The following is a 12,103-nucleotide window of genomic DNA, read 5'->3' on the forward strand; positions in this document are numbered from 1 at the left end:
ATAATCTCTTCAAGCAGATTTCTTAGGTCGCTTTTTTGCGGATGTTTTTGCCTCGCCGATGCTGGGGTCAACCGCCGGCTTCGTCGCAGACCCCTTGGGAGCAGAAACGCCGGAACTTGTTGTCGTTGCCGTGGTCCCTGATGGAGGCGGTGTTTTGACCTCAGCTTTGCGCTTTCGTTTCGGCGCAGTCTTTTTTGTCGGTATACCACCAGCCAGGACTTGCTTACCGCCAGGAGGTGTTTGTTTTGTATCAGGCTTGCTCTCCCCTGTCGGTTTCTTCAAAGTTCCTGGCTTTTTGCCAGCTCCGGCTGAGCCTGCAGTTCCTTTGGGTTTGCTTGTCTTAGAATTTTTGCTACTTTTGCTGCGATTTGTCACGCTCGGTACCGAAGAGGGTAACGGAGTTATACCCATCAAAGTCTCTTCTTGGACTACCCGTACGTTACCGCCCATCTTCGCCAACTTGAGTCTCTTACTCTCAACGAGGCCTTCTTTTTGGAGTGCACTCTTTTGGAGAATGAGCAGAGTCAGTGCGTCTTTTCGAACGGAATCGTACATGTCGCACACGCGTTTGGTGGCGATCGGTTGTACAGGGACCTTCATATCTACTAAGATTGCTTGCATCCTAGAGACAAGTGTTTTATTGAGACCAACACCACCACCTGTTGCTGGCAGTGTAAGACGCCCTGACTGAAGGTATGGTGTTTGTGGCATGGGTGTGGGTGCGGTTGACGCAAATGCATCGTTTAATGCAGCCGAATTAATGGCAGCTCCAGCAACAGCACTGGGGACTGGTGTCACCGAACGCGACGGGTTTCTGGAAGACGCATCATTCGACAGCTTGTTGCCGCCTCCAGCGGCGGCCGCCAGGATATGACCACCAGCTTTCTTTACCTTGCGCAGCTGCGCCTCGACAAATTTGAGTTCCTTACGCAATTCAGCTTCTTCTGCTTCGTCTTCTTTGGTACGATTCCATAAAGCTTCCATATGAGTTCTCCTTTCACGTTCGTAGTTCAAATCAAATACCTTGTTTGATGTCCCCGAACCGAGGTTGTGCATAAGCGGTTGATGTTTAGGATCAGAACTCGCTAGGGCACGCGCCGCGGCAGTCTCGATCAATAGCTGATCAGCTGCAGCTTTTGGATCTTCCGATGGATCTGGTTGTGACACTGCTAACGCTTTTGCCTCGGCGGCGGCTTCTTGGGAAATGCGGTTCTGTGTCAGTATCGCAGCCACTTCGTAGTATCGATGCTGTAGATCCTCAATTTTTCGAGCGTCGCCGTCTGACGGTTCCTGAAACAGCGCCAACCACCGATCGTGCACTACAGGCCATCGCAATTCAAAACGTCTAGAAAGATCCATCAGGTGATCAGTCTCACTTCTCGTCCAAGCGTCGCTCTTGAGAAAGCGATTGTACTCGTCATCCGAATATGTGACTGGGTCGAGATGTATATCAAAGCGAGCAAAGGGGTAGTCGGGATACTCCACATTTGCACGAACCCAATGGTGAAAGAGAGCACCGTCTGTTCTACTACTAGAGGCGAACGGAGCCCATGTCCATTTCCGTGCCGGCTTGGACTTGGAAATCCACTTGTTCCCAACCTTGATCAAGCCCTCTTGACCAGCCGTCTTGTCTCCCGCCTTGGTATTGATTGGAAATGCGGGTACCCCTGGGGGAAGATCAGCCGATGCAGGATCCTGTTTTCCAGCCAAGACCCCCACAACTTGTCGAGACATTCCCTGCATCTGCATAGCTCGGCTGGGTTGGTGATGGGAAGGAACCGGCGGTGGTGGTCCATTCGAGGCAGTCTGTTTCGGACCTCCAACGCCCAAGATTTGCGCCACATCCGCCATGGTAAGGAAAAAGGTGTTAGGAACCTAAGAAAAGAATCGGTTTATGTTCGTAGTATTGGGACAATTCGAAAGCAAGCAAAGGAGGCGACTGTCAGTAAAAGGCAGCCTCTCGGGTGCAGCTCTGTTTCGTGTCCTGCCATCCGTCCCCGTTTTCTCTGTGGAAGTAATATTCCTCAGAAGGGATACTTACTGTTTGCTACATTGACAGCACCTCAAATTAATGGATGAATTAATTGTGATCGACACAGAATTCCCCATTGTAGATAGTATGTCTTCTCGAAGATACTTAATTTCAAATATCGCATCCGACAATGAACGTGATAAAAACTAATAAGTCTCGAGATTACTGTCAGAGTAAAACCATCACCAACGTTCTCCCGCCGACCGGTAAATCGTATCTATCTCTGACAACTACCGGTACCAAGCCGGTTGACCCATCTTTCACAGTCACCGCGCTAACTATGATGCCAAGCAGCCTGCCAAAGTATGTTTCTCCAGTCGCATTTATCTCGACTGAGAGGATATGTGGTATTTGATAGGAACAGCGCTACTCTCTCTGGCGGTAATCATGGCCGACTGGTGTTTAGATGCCTTCACACCCGCTCGAGATCGTGGGCTTGCCCCATCTCAGCTCCTTGTGGCTACGTTATCCCGGAAGACCAAGAAGCCGGCGGCTTCCAAAACATCCAACCTGTTGGTCCCTTCCCAGGTCATGAATGGCCGAAATTGTGTTGCTCAAAATGCGGATACCTCGGAGTCTGAAGCAGTGCAGTCAGAAAGTGAGATTCGTACTTTGATCGAAACGCCGTCGGTCGCGTCGACGGCAAACTCCATCCGTCGCAATCGTCGACAACGACGACCCAAGCAACCAGCAGTAAATAAGAAAAAAGCAACTATCGCATCGTTCCCAGCAACTGGAAATCTACCCGACATCTTTTGGAGGGCCGTACCAATGGATCACTTGCGAGAGGTACGTCCAGGCATCTGCCAAGTTGGTTCTCCGTGTGTGCAAATGCTGAAAGCTAAACCGTACACCATTTCCTTTCTAATAGCATCCTCGATTCGTCCCGTTGCCTCAACCAGAATTTGTTGCCAAGCTGTCTTGCCTAGAAGACGCTCGGCTGTTTCAACAAGGATCGTGGCAGTGGGATGCTCTGCATAACGGTAGATGCACAACGTCGCAGGCCGTTGCGGCATTGGGATTCCTGGAACCCACTGCTGCCGAAGTCCTGGGTGTCCCACCAGCTTGGCGTCGTGGTGGCGGCGGTGCCTTTCATCGTCTCGGTAAACCAGCGCTGCGTACTTTGGATGAAATGAACGCAATATTGTGCGAAGGAGCGAAAGCAAACTCGACGACAATCGATGAGGTTACAGATCTATGGGATGATGACGATGTACAAAATACCACCTTTTTTGCTCGCTACCTGCACGAAACTGATGATGAAGAGATAAAGGAACGTACAGAGCAATTACGTAGACTTGGACAAGGAGACTATCTGGACAAAGCGGTTCGACTCTTGTGGGGAAATACTCAAGAAGCAACCGCGCTACTGACGGCAATCAATTATTTCACAAAAACCGATAAAAAGGTTGTGCTGAAGGAAGTTGGCATGTGCGGTGCGGGACTGGACTTAAATCAGACAGATCTAAGATCGTCGTTACTAATTGGAGCCACTCCGGATGGTGTATTGCATTACGACGATGGTAGCATCGAGGCAGTGGAAGTGAAAAATCATTGCCCGTTCTATTCCAATAGAGGTCGAAAACGTAATGGAGGGAACATCAAGCGTTTTTCCGTGGGAAATTGGCCTTGGAAGGATACCAGCGGGGTCTTCTCCCAATATATTCCTCAGCTTCAAATGGAGATGCTTTGTTTGGGTACGGGTTGTCGTTCAGCTGTTATGGTACGGCAAAGTGCTACAAATGGTGCACTGATTTTGCGCATGAAAAGAGACGACGAGTGGATTGAAGAGATGCTGTATTGGCTGCATAGGTTTCAATGCGATTACGTCGAAGCTAAGAAAGCTCCTCCGAGAGATTTCTTTTGGGATAGTCCGGAAAAAATGGATCGTTCTCGATACCGACGTTTTGTCAACCGCACCGCTGAAATTCGAAATGCTGTGAAGCTCGTGGCTGAAATTCCTAACGATCAAATTCAGCGGGTAGAGGAAGACGCACCGATGTTTCTGGACTAGCCTAACCTAGCTAGACAAGAACATAGCTGGCTGTGAAATGTGAGAGTCTTCTCAGCGTTCGTTGATTCTCTTGACTGTGAGCCAAAGTCTACTGATGGCCGTCAACTTGCATGTATCGTGTCAGGTTGAATTGACACTCGCTAGCTAGAGTGAAAGACAAGCGAACTAATGTAACTTCAGTGACGGACAGCTTTTTGTGTCTGGGGATAATATTGATTGAGCAAATAATAAAAAAATTAATTTTCGTTCATTAAAGAGAATCCTAAAACTATCCTTTGATACTTGGAAAAATGTCTCAGTGTAAATTTTGATTAGGTAGTGATTTTCCCTGACAGCGAAATGCAATGTTTTCGATTTTGGTTTGCATGGAGCAGTCGAGTAATCGATCGAACAACACTGATTCCAGCTCCTTTCTCGAAGAATCTCTCTATTAAATTAGTGTTTGCACGTCAGACACGAACATACTTCGACGCCAAGTTTATAATTCAGAGACTCCAGAGCGCCTGAACACCATGAGTCATTCCTGTCCTGCACTAATTGCCCCATCACTACTATCGTGTGATTTGGCAAATATTGCCACCGATGCCAAACAAATGTTGGACATGGGGGCGGATTGGTTGCACATGGATATCATGGACGGCCATTTCGTTCCGAATTTATCCTTTGGTCCACCGGTAATTGCTAGTTTACGGGAAGCTATTAAAGATGCCTACATTGACTGTCATTTGATGGTTAGCGCACCGTTCAAATGGGTAGCACCTATGAAAAAGGCGGGATGTACATCATTTACCTTCCATTTGGAAAGTGAGATGCCCGAAGGGGGAGTTCCCGCTATGATTGAGATGGTCAAGGACGCGGGTATGAAAGTCGGTATGGTGATCAAACCAGGAACTCCAATTGAAAACCTGGACCCTTTTATACCCGATATTGACATGGTGTTGATTATGACAGTAGAGCCCGGTTTCAGCGGTCAATCATTTATGGCGGACATGATGCCGAAGATCAAGTATCTTCGCTCGAACTACCCGAATTTGAACATTCAAGTTGATGGCGGCGTAAGCCCTTCCACCATTGACGCTGCGGCCGAAGCTGGAGCTAACGTAATCGTTGCTGCTAGTGCTATTTTTGGTTCGGACGATCGGCAAGGAGTCATTAATGCTTTGCGCGCTGGTGTCGAAAAGTACCAAACTGAGTAGGCAAGTTAAATTTATAGAGAATGTGTAGTTCTTTTTCAACAAACGCCATTATGATCTAGCGTTTTCGAGGGATGTAATTGCAGAAAAGAGCTACATGGTGCTATATGAGACCAACTTACGTCCGAAAGTTTCAATTGCAGTCACGGTCAGCAGCCGTCGTGTCTTTTTGCTGTTGTAACTCTATCTTTCGTCTCGTGTGCACAAAGATAGCTCTAGCTAGCTAGACTGGTCGACTCATCCGTGCTGTCGCTATCATTCTTGGAAGAATGTGGAATTTCAGATTATTTTTCCAAAGGTTCCAAAAGGAGTTTCAGGATTACTTCGCCCAATCACAGCCGTTTGTTTGTCTCACAGTCAATACTTCGAAGGGTGCTGTTTAGAGCTGACTGTGAGCAAGAACGACGACATACGACACAGACACGCATGCTATATGTTTCAAACGTCCTCTGGTCCGTTCAGAAATACTGAGAACCACGACATGACGATGTTCTTTGTCGGTGTCATTACTGTTGATCCAAAGAGTTGAATAGTGGAACACAAATCCATGCAAGAAGTTCTGCGAACACTGGTACGCTTATTGCCATGCGCAAAGGATCACCCTTCATTTCCGTAAATGTTCGCCGCCATGAACGGGAGGAGATTGAGCAACGGGACCGATTCCACTCGAAGGCTGCTTCATCGTGAAGATTGTGGCGGTTCTAGTGGAGTCCGATCATCGCGACCAGTACCGAATTCATCGAGACCGCAGACACAAAGAGTCCGCTTTCCGGATGAAGATCGGGAAAGTGTCGATGGAACTCTGGATAGCTTATTTGGTTTGATCACCGCCGCCTTGGCAACTGCTTGTTCAGCAGGTCTCTTTACTATGTTACCATTTTCCTTGGCTGCGTATCGGAGATTGGCTTCACAATTGGGAGCGTCATCGATCCTCGATGCATTGGCGCTGTTGCTCCCGAATACGAGAATCTGTTTATCTGGGGATTCTGATATACCGAGTCCAGTAGGAACTTCGATTCTGGTGTCTAACCATTTGATGGATGGGGACTGGTGGGCGCTATTAATGCTGGGGCGGTGCGTTGGGCTTCGAGGGAGTATTAAGTTCTTCCTTCGAAACGAGTATTTTAATCTCAAACTTCACAACTCAGATTCCGCGACAAGTCGATCTAACTCAACCACAATTGCTACGAGTAAAGCGGTGGGAACTGCTGTTCACATTCGGAACGAGAACGCCCAGGCCAGTTCATCGTTGCCGCGAGTCTCGCACCTGCGCGAGGGCTCTACCTCTCACGGCATTGCCATCATGGCAAATCTTCTCCACCAGTTTCTTGAGTTCCCGCTGCTGAGTGGGGACGACCACACTGCTGACAGAGAACAGCTAGTTCGACTGCTGAGGTCGTTTGCACACGACAATGCATCGGCCCCTGTTCATTTGCTGTTCTTTCCAGAAGGATGGTCGCTCCACAATGGTGCTGACCGAACAGCAATATTGGCCAAGAGTAACGAATTTGCTCAACGAGAAGGCCGCCCGCAATTAAAGCACCTGTTGCTGCCCCGTGCTCGTGGTTTCAACGCAAGTCTTGAATGTTTACGAGAATCCAGTCCAGTAGTCTACGATGTCACGATGGTACGTCATGCTGTTGTGGAGGACGTCCTGTCGTTTCTTTACATTTTTCTAACACAGAAGCCTCTCCTCCAGGCCTACAGTGGGTACAATGGATCGCTTCCACCTTCTATTGAGCTTACCTTTCCCGCCTTGTGGAAACTGCTTCGTGGGTTCCCTCGTGAAATACACATCCGAATCAAGCGATACAGCATGGAAGAGGTTACTCAGGACTCATCTTGGCTAGATCAAAAGTGGGCAGAAAAGGATCGTCTTTTGAGTCACTTTGCTCGGCATCAAACCTTTCCTGCTGATAACCGAGGCTACTGCCGACATCGAGTCTTTGATACGAGAACGCATGCGTTTGAATCTTCCATCATCGCACTTGGACGCTTGCTGCTATTGCCATTGGCTGTTCCGTTGTTCGTTTTGGTATCTATCCCAATATTTTGGGCCTTGATGTGGTTGTGGCTGGCACACTGGGCTTATCGGCAACTATTTGGTCGGGTAGAACAGTCGTCGTCCAACGGAGGCTCGTCTGGGAGTGTCGGAAGTGCTGGTGCAGGTACCACACCTGGTACTTCGTCCGCTTCCGGAACACCCTTCTTCCCAGCTACTCCGTTTGCGTCTCCAACGGTGACTTCCTGGCGTGACATGTTCTCAAAGAGTGCCTCATCATCGTCGCCATCTTAAAAGGTACCAGCGTGAATGCAAATTTGGATTACTGTGCCGCTCAAAAAACTTGTTCTGGCATCCCTGTTATACTAAAATTTAGACTATATGCTTTACAGTTTAAATAGGGTGGCTTTCTTCAAAGTGCTGTGCCAGCGTGAACAAAGAAGCTGAAAGCAGAATCGTCCTGTCACTTGACTTCCAACCGAGAACGTATTCATGTAAAGAACAGCAACTATGAACATCTATGTGTAAGGGCAGTGATAACTCCTCGAACTTTCAAGCTGTTAACCCAATTTCGTCAACAATATTTTCAAGCTTTTCTCGCCTCCTCAATAGTTGTGTTGGTTTCCTTTTCGGCTTGCGTCAACAATCTTCCTTCGCGAGCTTTTTCTTGTCGCTCGCTGAATCGATCGGTCAACTGCTCGGCTACCGGCACCATGACGGCAGTAAATTTAGCAAATTCTTCCGCGCAATCAACGACCCGTTCCCTGAAGCCGCTCGCTTTCATACGCCCGGCTTCGTCAAACTCTTGCCATGCCTTGGCGACACTGGATTGGTTGGTACAACACGGCATGCGCATCCACCGAGCCAACAACCGCAGGGCGTTGACCGCATTGAATGACTGCGACCCTCCATTCACTTGGGCCACTAAGCAGGTTTTTCCTTGGGTTGGTCGGAGCGAACCGGTGTTGAGAGGTATCCAATCGATCTGGTTTTTAAAGACGCCCGTTACGGTGCCATGCATTTCGGGAGAAACCCAGACGTGGCCATCGCTCCATTGCGTGAGCGCACGGAGCTCCTGGACTTTGACATGATCTTCCAGTGTGGGGTCGCGAACGGGTAACCCGCGAGGATTGTACACACGAACGTCACAACCAAGGGCTTCAAGGAGTCGCGCGAGCTCGTACGCGAGTTTGCGAGAAAAGGAAGAATCGCGGAGAGATCCGTATAAGACGAGCAGCTTGGGAGCTCGACCAATGGGCAAAGTTTGGTAGTCAAACGCAGTCACGTGAGGAGCGACTTCGGTTCGGATCCAGTCCTCGTCGTAGCTATCGCCGGTAGTTGCACGATGTGCTAGCCACCCACCCACAAAAGTGTCCGAGTCGGATGCGGTGCTGTAGCCCGGGTGTGCTAAATCATGAAAGGCTTCTTGATCAGCATACGTCCATACTACTTGCGATTGTGCCATAGTAGAGAGGTAAGCTTTTTGAGTCGGGTTCGAAGTGCTGAGAGGATAATCTCGGGAGGACGGAGAGGAAAAGCTGGAGGCGGAAGCACAAGCTATCCGACGGCTGGCAAACACACAGCGCGACGTCCAGAGAGAAAGATAGATAAGTGAGCCCTTGCTAACCCGTCGGCTTTGGCTGAGCATGAAAGGTCCTCTGCCAAACTGGAACTATTGATGGCTTCTGCACGAGAGATATGATCAGCGGGTGTCTCTTTGCGACACAAAGCCAGGCACAAACAGTAAAATAGAACCGAAAGCTTCCTGAGCGGACTTTTCTCGGCTAGTTTGCTGTGGCGTCGTCTCGGTTTCCTCGGCATCCTCCAAAATCCGTGTCGGCACTTTCGTTGCCTGTACTTGCCTTTGTTTCCCGGGTTGTTTAGCGTTCGAACGTGATCTTTTTCCTTTTACGAGAATTTCTAATTTTTCCGATATAGGCAATAGTTTTCCGTACTTTTTACTTGATGGAGGACAAACCAAAATTTATTGTGACGTCAAGTCCCTATTCACATCCACATCGTTTACGGGTTTGTATGTAAATATAAACGGTTGGACGTATCTGTTTAAAGAAACTATTTTCAAATGGATCGAATGGACACATTTCAGTCAGTTTCGACTTTTTCTCAGCACTACACCCGATTTCCACTTATATTGGATACACGTCGAGGGCTTTTGGACCATGGATATCCATGATGCAGTTTCCGAACCTTGGGTTGCACCAAGTTCTCCAGAGAACAAGTCGTTAGAGAACCAATCGTGCGCAAGAATGGAAGAAGCCGTTCAAGAAACCGTGGGCGCAGACGCACCCGTCTTGTCCAGAACTCTGGACGAGCCTTTCGTTGTAGAGGATCCCTGCGTGATGGGGATTACCGACGCTAACCCGAATCCGACCGAAGACATAGCTCAAGTGGAGGACTTGATTGAAGACATTCGCGACGAGGAAGAGGAATTTGACTTGAAAGTACCTCTTGAATCTGTGGCTGGTGCCAACGAACCGGAAAACGTTGCAGCGCGGATTGGCCACGGGCTTCTCAGCCCAATTCCCATGCACAGGGAAGCAGAAGAGGGGGCAGCGTCACCATCTTCTTCTCCCAAGTCACCACCTCTTGTCGGTGAAAAGCACACTGATGGAATTGAAACAACCATACACGCAAGTGTCCCACTCGCTAACAGTCCGACACCACATTCACACGTGGAAAATCTCATGGAAGCCGATGACCTTCCGGAAACGATACAATCTTTGTCGGAAGAATTTTCGAAAGCAAGCATCGAAACTCCGAACCACAAGGAATCTTTGATAGAAGCGGCTGTTGTAGATCACTCGTTGAACGATTCTATCGTATCGTCCGGCTCAGCACGGGAAGAGGAGATTTTGCAAACTACGCGCGACATCAACACTTCTTCGCAGGCTTTTATTTATCGACTACGTGGGGCTGCGTTTCGTCGCAAGATGAACTTGACCCGTTCACGGGACAGTTTGGTAGCGAAGGAAAAGCAACATCGCGAAGATTTAGCGCGTGCGGTTGAATCGGCCGCGAATCTTGCGGTACAAAGGTCGAGAAGACAATCGGAACCGTTGCCGCAAATACGTACTGAAGAGTCGGTCAAGATTACGTTCAAGGCGCGATCTGTGCCTGCCGCCGTCGGCATTAAAGGCACAGGCGGCTTGTCGGGAGTTCCGAAGGTGGAAAAGAAACCGACGACGATACCGTTTTCCCCCTTGTTAGGTGCTCGCCGTCAACTACGCCGGCTGACATCTCCTTGGACGGACAGCCAAGCCAACACGAATCATATCTCTGGAGCAGATGATGGATCAAAAATGTTTATGGCAAGACCGCTGCCCAAAACGACTGGTTTTATGGGACAGGCTGGTCAGTCGGGAATTCCCAAGGTGCCGAAACGACCCGTGACGGTGCCGTGTTCGCCCCTCCTTGGTGCGCGTAGACAATCATCCGCTCGAGTGCAAAAGCACATTCAGACACTGGATCCTGTACCAGATGATATTTCTACAGCGACACTACCTTCCGTGACTTCCGGGTGCAATTCCAGTACCGGGGTGTCCTCATTGCATGGGCTGACATTGTTGATTGACGAAAATCAATTACCACAGCCGAACGTACCCTTGGAAGCTGGTACGCTTGGGAGCGGCACAGTGGCATCCTGTTACATTCCGCACAGTACGGTGCGGGCTCAAAAACGCGCCGCTTACGATGCGCAACGCCAACAGGTGGCATTGATGCGATTGGAACAGGAGCAGCAAGCGCGACGAGCGCAAGTCCAAGCTCTCGATCGGGAATTGAAGGCGTTGCGGACTAGTTTGTAAAAACTATCGTTGAGCAATGCTGCAAATGCAAAGGGTACGAACAGTAAACTACGATAAATCGAGGGGGAAATGTTGCAGGCTTTATGTGCGGTGTAGCAAAGTAGATTTTTGTGGGCTATTTCGAAGGTATCTTCGAGATTACTTTGGGCTTGTGTAACTCTCCTCCGTCGTTTCGTCCAACGTACGGATGCTGCCGGCGGGAGATTTGCCCATCCGTGAGAAACTGCTGATATGATTTCGTCTGGCTGTGAGGTGTTTTCAAATAGTTTATATTTTGAAAATTCCAATTAGTTTACGTTTTGCGAGCCCGCTGCTGCTCTTCACGGTCAGTCAATGGGAGCAACGATGGCGCCGGCCTCTCCTCGCGCGCTTTTGCTTGATGACAGGCCCACGACGCCATGGTGTCGGCACGAAGACAGACCGAATGGTATACCAATAACAACAAGGAGATGGGATGGACTAGTTTGTTTCGTTAACGTGAACACGCGTCCCGGAAAAACAAATTTGCTGGATCGCTAGCGGCAGAGATTGTAGCAAGTGTCCCAATCGTGGGAGGTAGAGTATAGTAGGACGAAGCGAGTATATACCGCATTCCACAAAGACGTTTGCAATCATGTCGGTGGAAGGCGATCCGGGGAATACCAGCTCTCCGAATGATGATGGGCTGGGTATACCTACTGGGACGTCCGATGAGATTCGGACTTTAAATTCAGAGTCGTCGACTACCACTATTGATACTGACAAGATTACAATGAATGTTGCACAAGAGACTCCTTTTTTGGTGACACACTGGCTGTCGGAGTACGAAATGAGATATTCCCCTCAAGGTACTAACGAGGAGGGTTTTGAAGCGCGACAGGATGCATTGAAGCGCATTCGTCGAGCCGCTTCGGAACTGGCGTCCGCGTTCAGTGCTATTGGAGCGTATGGGACGACTTCCAAGGTAAGAAACTTTGCAGCTGCGTCTGCTGAAATTGGTTTGTTGTCTACCGTTGCGATCGCGTCGTCTGGTGACTGACAACTACTTGCTGTTAGCCC

The 12,103-nt window shown here is 49.1% G+C and overlaps 6 protein-coding genes across 6 annotated transcripts; 4 read left to right on the forward strand and 2 right to left on the reverse strand.

The window, feature by feature from the left end:
- Positions 1-9: 9 nt before the first annotated feature.
- On the reverse strand, positions 10-1,904 carry PHATRDRAFT_45548 (predicted protein; the record flags this gene model as incomplete). The annotated part of the gene is made up of 1 exon (XM_002179824.1): positions 10-1,904. Exon 1 carries the CDS (start codon positions 1,849-1,851, stop codon positions 10-12), a length of 1,842 nt encoding a protein of 613 aa, XP_002179860.1. The 5' UTR covers positions 1,852-1,904.
- A 447-nt stretch (positions 1,905-2,351) lies between these two features.
- PHATRDRAFT_45549 (predicted protein) lies at positions 2,352-4,046 on the forward strand (the record flags this gene model as incomplete). The annotated part of the gene is made up of 2 exons (XM_002179627.1): positions 2,352-2,821; positions 2,904-4,046. The coding sequence occupies exons 1-2, from the start codon at positions 2,375-2,377 to the stop codon at positions 4,044-4,046; spliced, it is 1,590 nt and encodes a 529-aa protein (XP_002179663.1). The 5' UTR covers positions 2,352-2,374.
- Positions 4,047-4,454: 408 nt separating this feature from the next.
- RPE2 (ribulose-phosphate 3-epimerase) lies at positions 4,455-5,289 on the forward strand. The gene has a single exon (XM_002179628.1). It carries the CDS (start codon positions 4,559-4,561, stop codon positions 5,240-5,242), a length of 684 nt encoding a protein of 227 aa, XP_002179664.1. The 5' UTR covers positions 4,455-4,558; the 3' UTR covers positions 5,243-5,289.
- Positions 5,290-5,777: 488 nt separating this feature from the next.
- PHATRDRAFT_45551 (predicted protein) lies at positions 5,778-7,535 on the forward strand (the record flags this gene model as incomplete). Its single annotated transcript, XM_002179629.1, has 2 exons — positions 5,778-6,866; positions 6,939-7,535. The coding sequence occupies exons 1-2, from the start codon at positions 5,856-5,858 to the stop codon at positions 7,533-7,535; spliced, it is 1,608 nt and encodes a 535-aa protein (XP_002179665.1). The 5' UTR covers positions 5,778-5,855.
- Positions 7,536-7,893: 358 nt separating this feature from the next.
- PHATRDRAFT_6554 (predicted protein) lies at positions 7,894-8,472 on the reverse strand (the record flags this gene model as incomplete). Its single annotated transcript, XM_002179825.1, has 1 exon — positions 7,894-8,472. A coding segment is annotated over one exon (579 nt), but the record flags the coding sequence as incomplete, so codon positions are not given.
- A 926-nt stretch (positions 8,473-9,398) lies between these two features.
- Positions 9,399-11,065, forward strand: PHATRDRAFT_45552 (predicted protein; the record flags this gene model as incomplete). The annotated part of the gene is made up of 1 exon (XM_002179630.1): positions 9,399-11,065. The coding sequence occupies exon 1, from the start codon at positions 9,422-9,424 to the stop codon at positions 11,063-11,065; it is 1,644 nt and encodes a 547-aa protein (XP_002179666.1). The 5' UTR covers positions 9,399-9,421.
- Between the last annotated feature and the right edge of the window lie 1,038 nt (positions 11,066-12,103).

The sequence above is a fragment of the Phaeodactylum tricornutum genome, chromosome 7, assembly GCF_000150955.2.
Source record: "Phaeodactylum tricornutum CCAP 1055/1 chromosome 7, whole genome shotgun sequence".
NCBI classification, from domain to species: Eukaryota; Bacillariophyta; class Bacillariophyceae; order Surirellales; family Neidiaceae; genus Phaeodactylum; species Phaeodactylum tricornutum.

Bases quoted from the DNA above. Each gene is read 5' to 3' on its own strand.
- RPE2 (XM_002179628.1), top strand. From the start codon at position 4,559: ATGAGTCATTCCTGTCCTGCACTAATTGCCCCATCACTACTATCGTGT.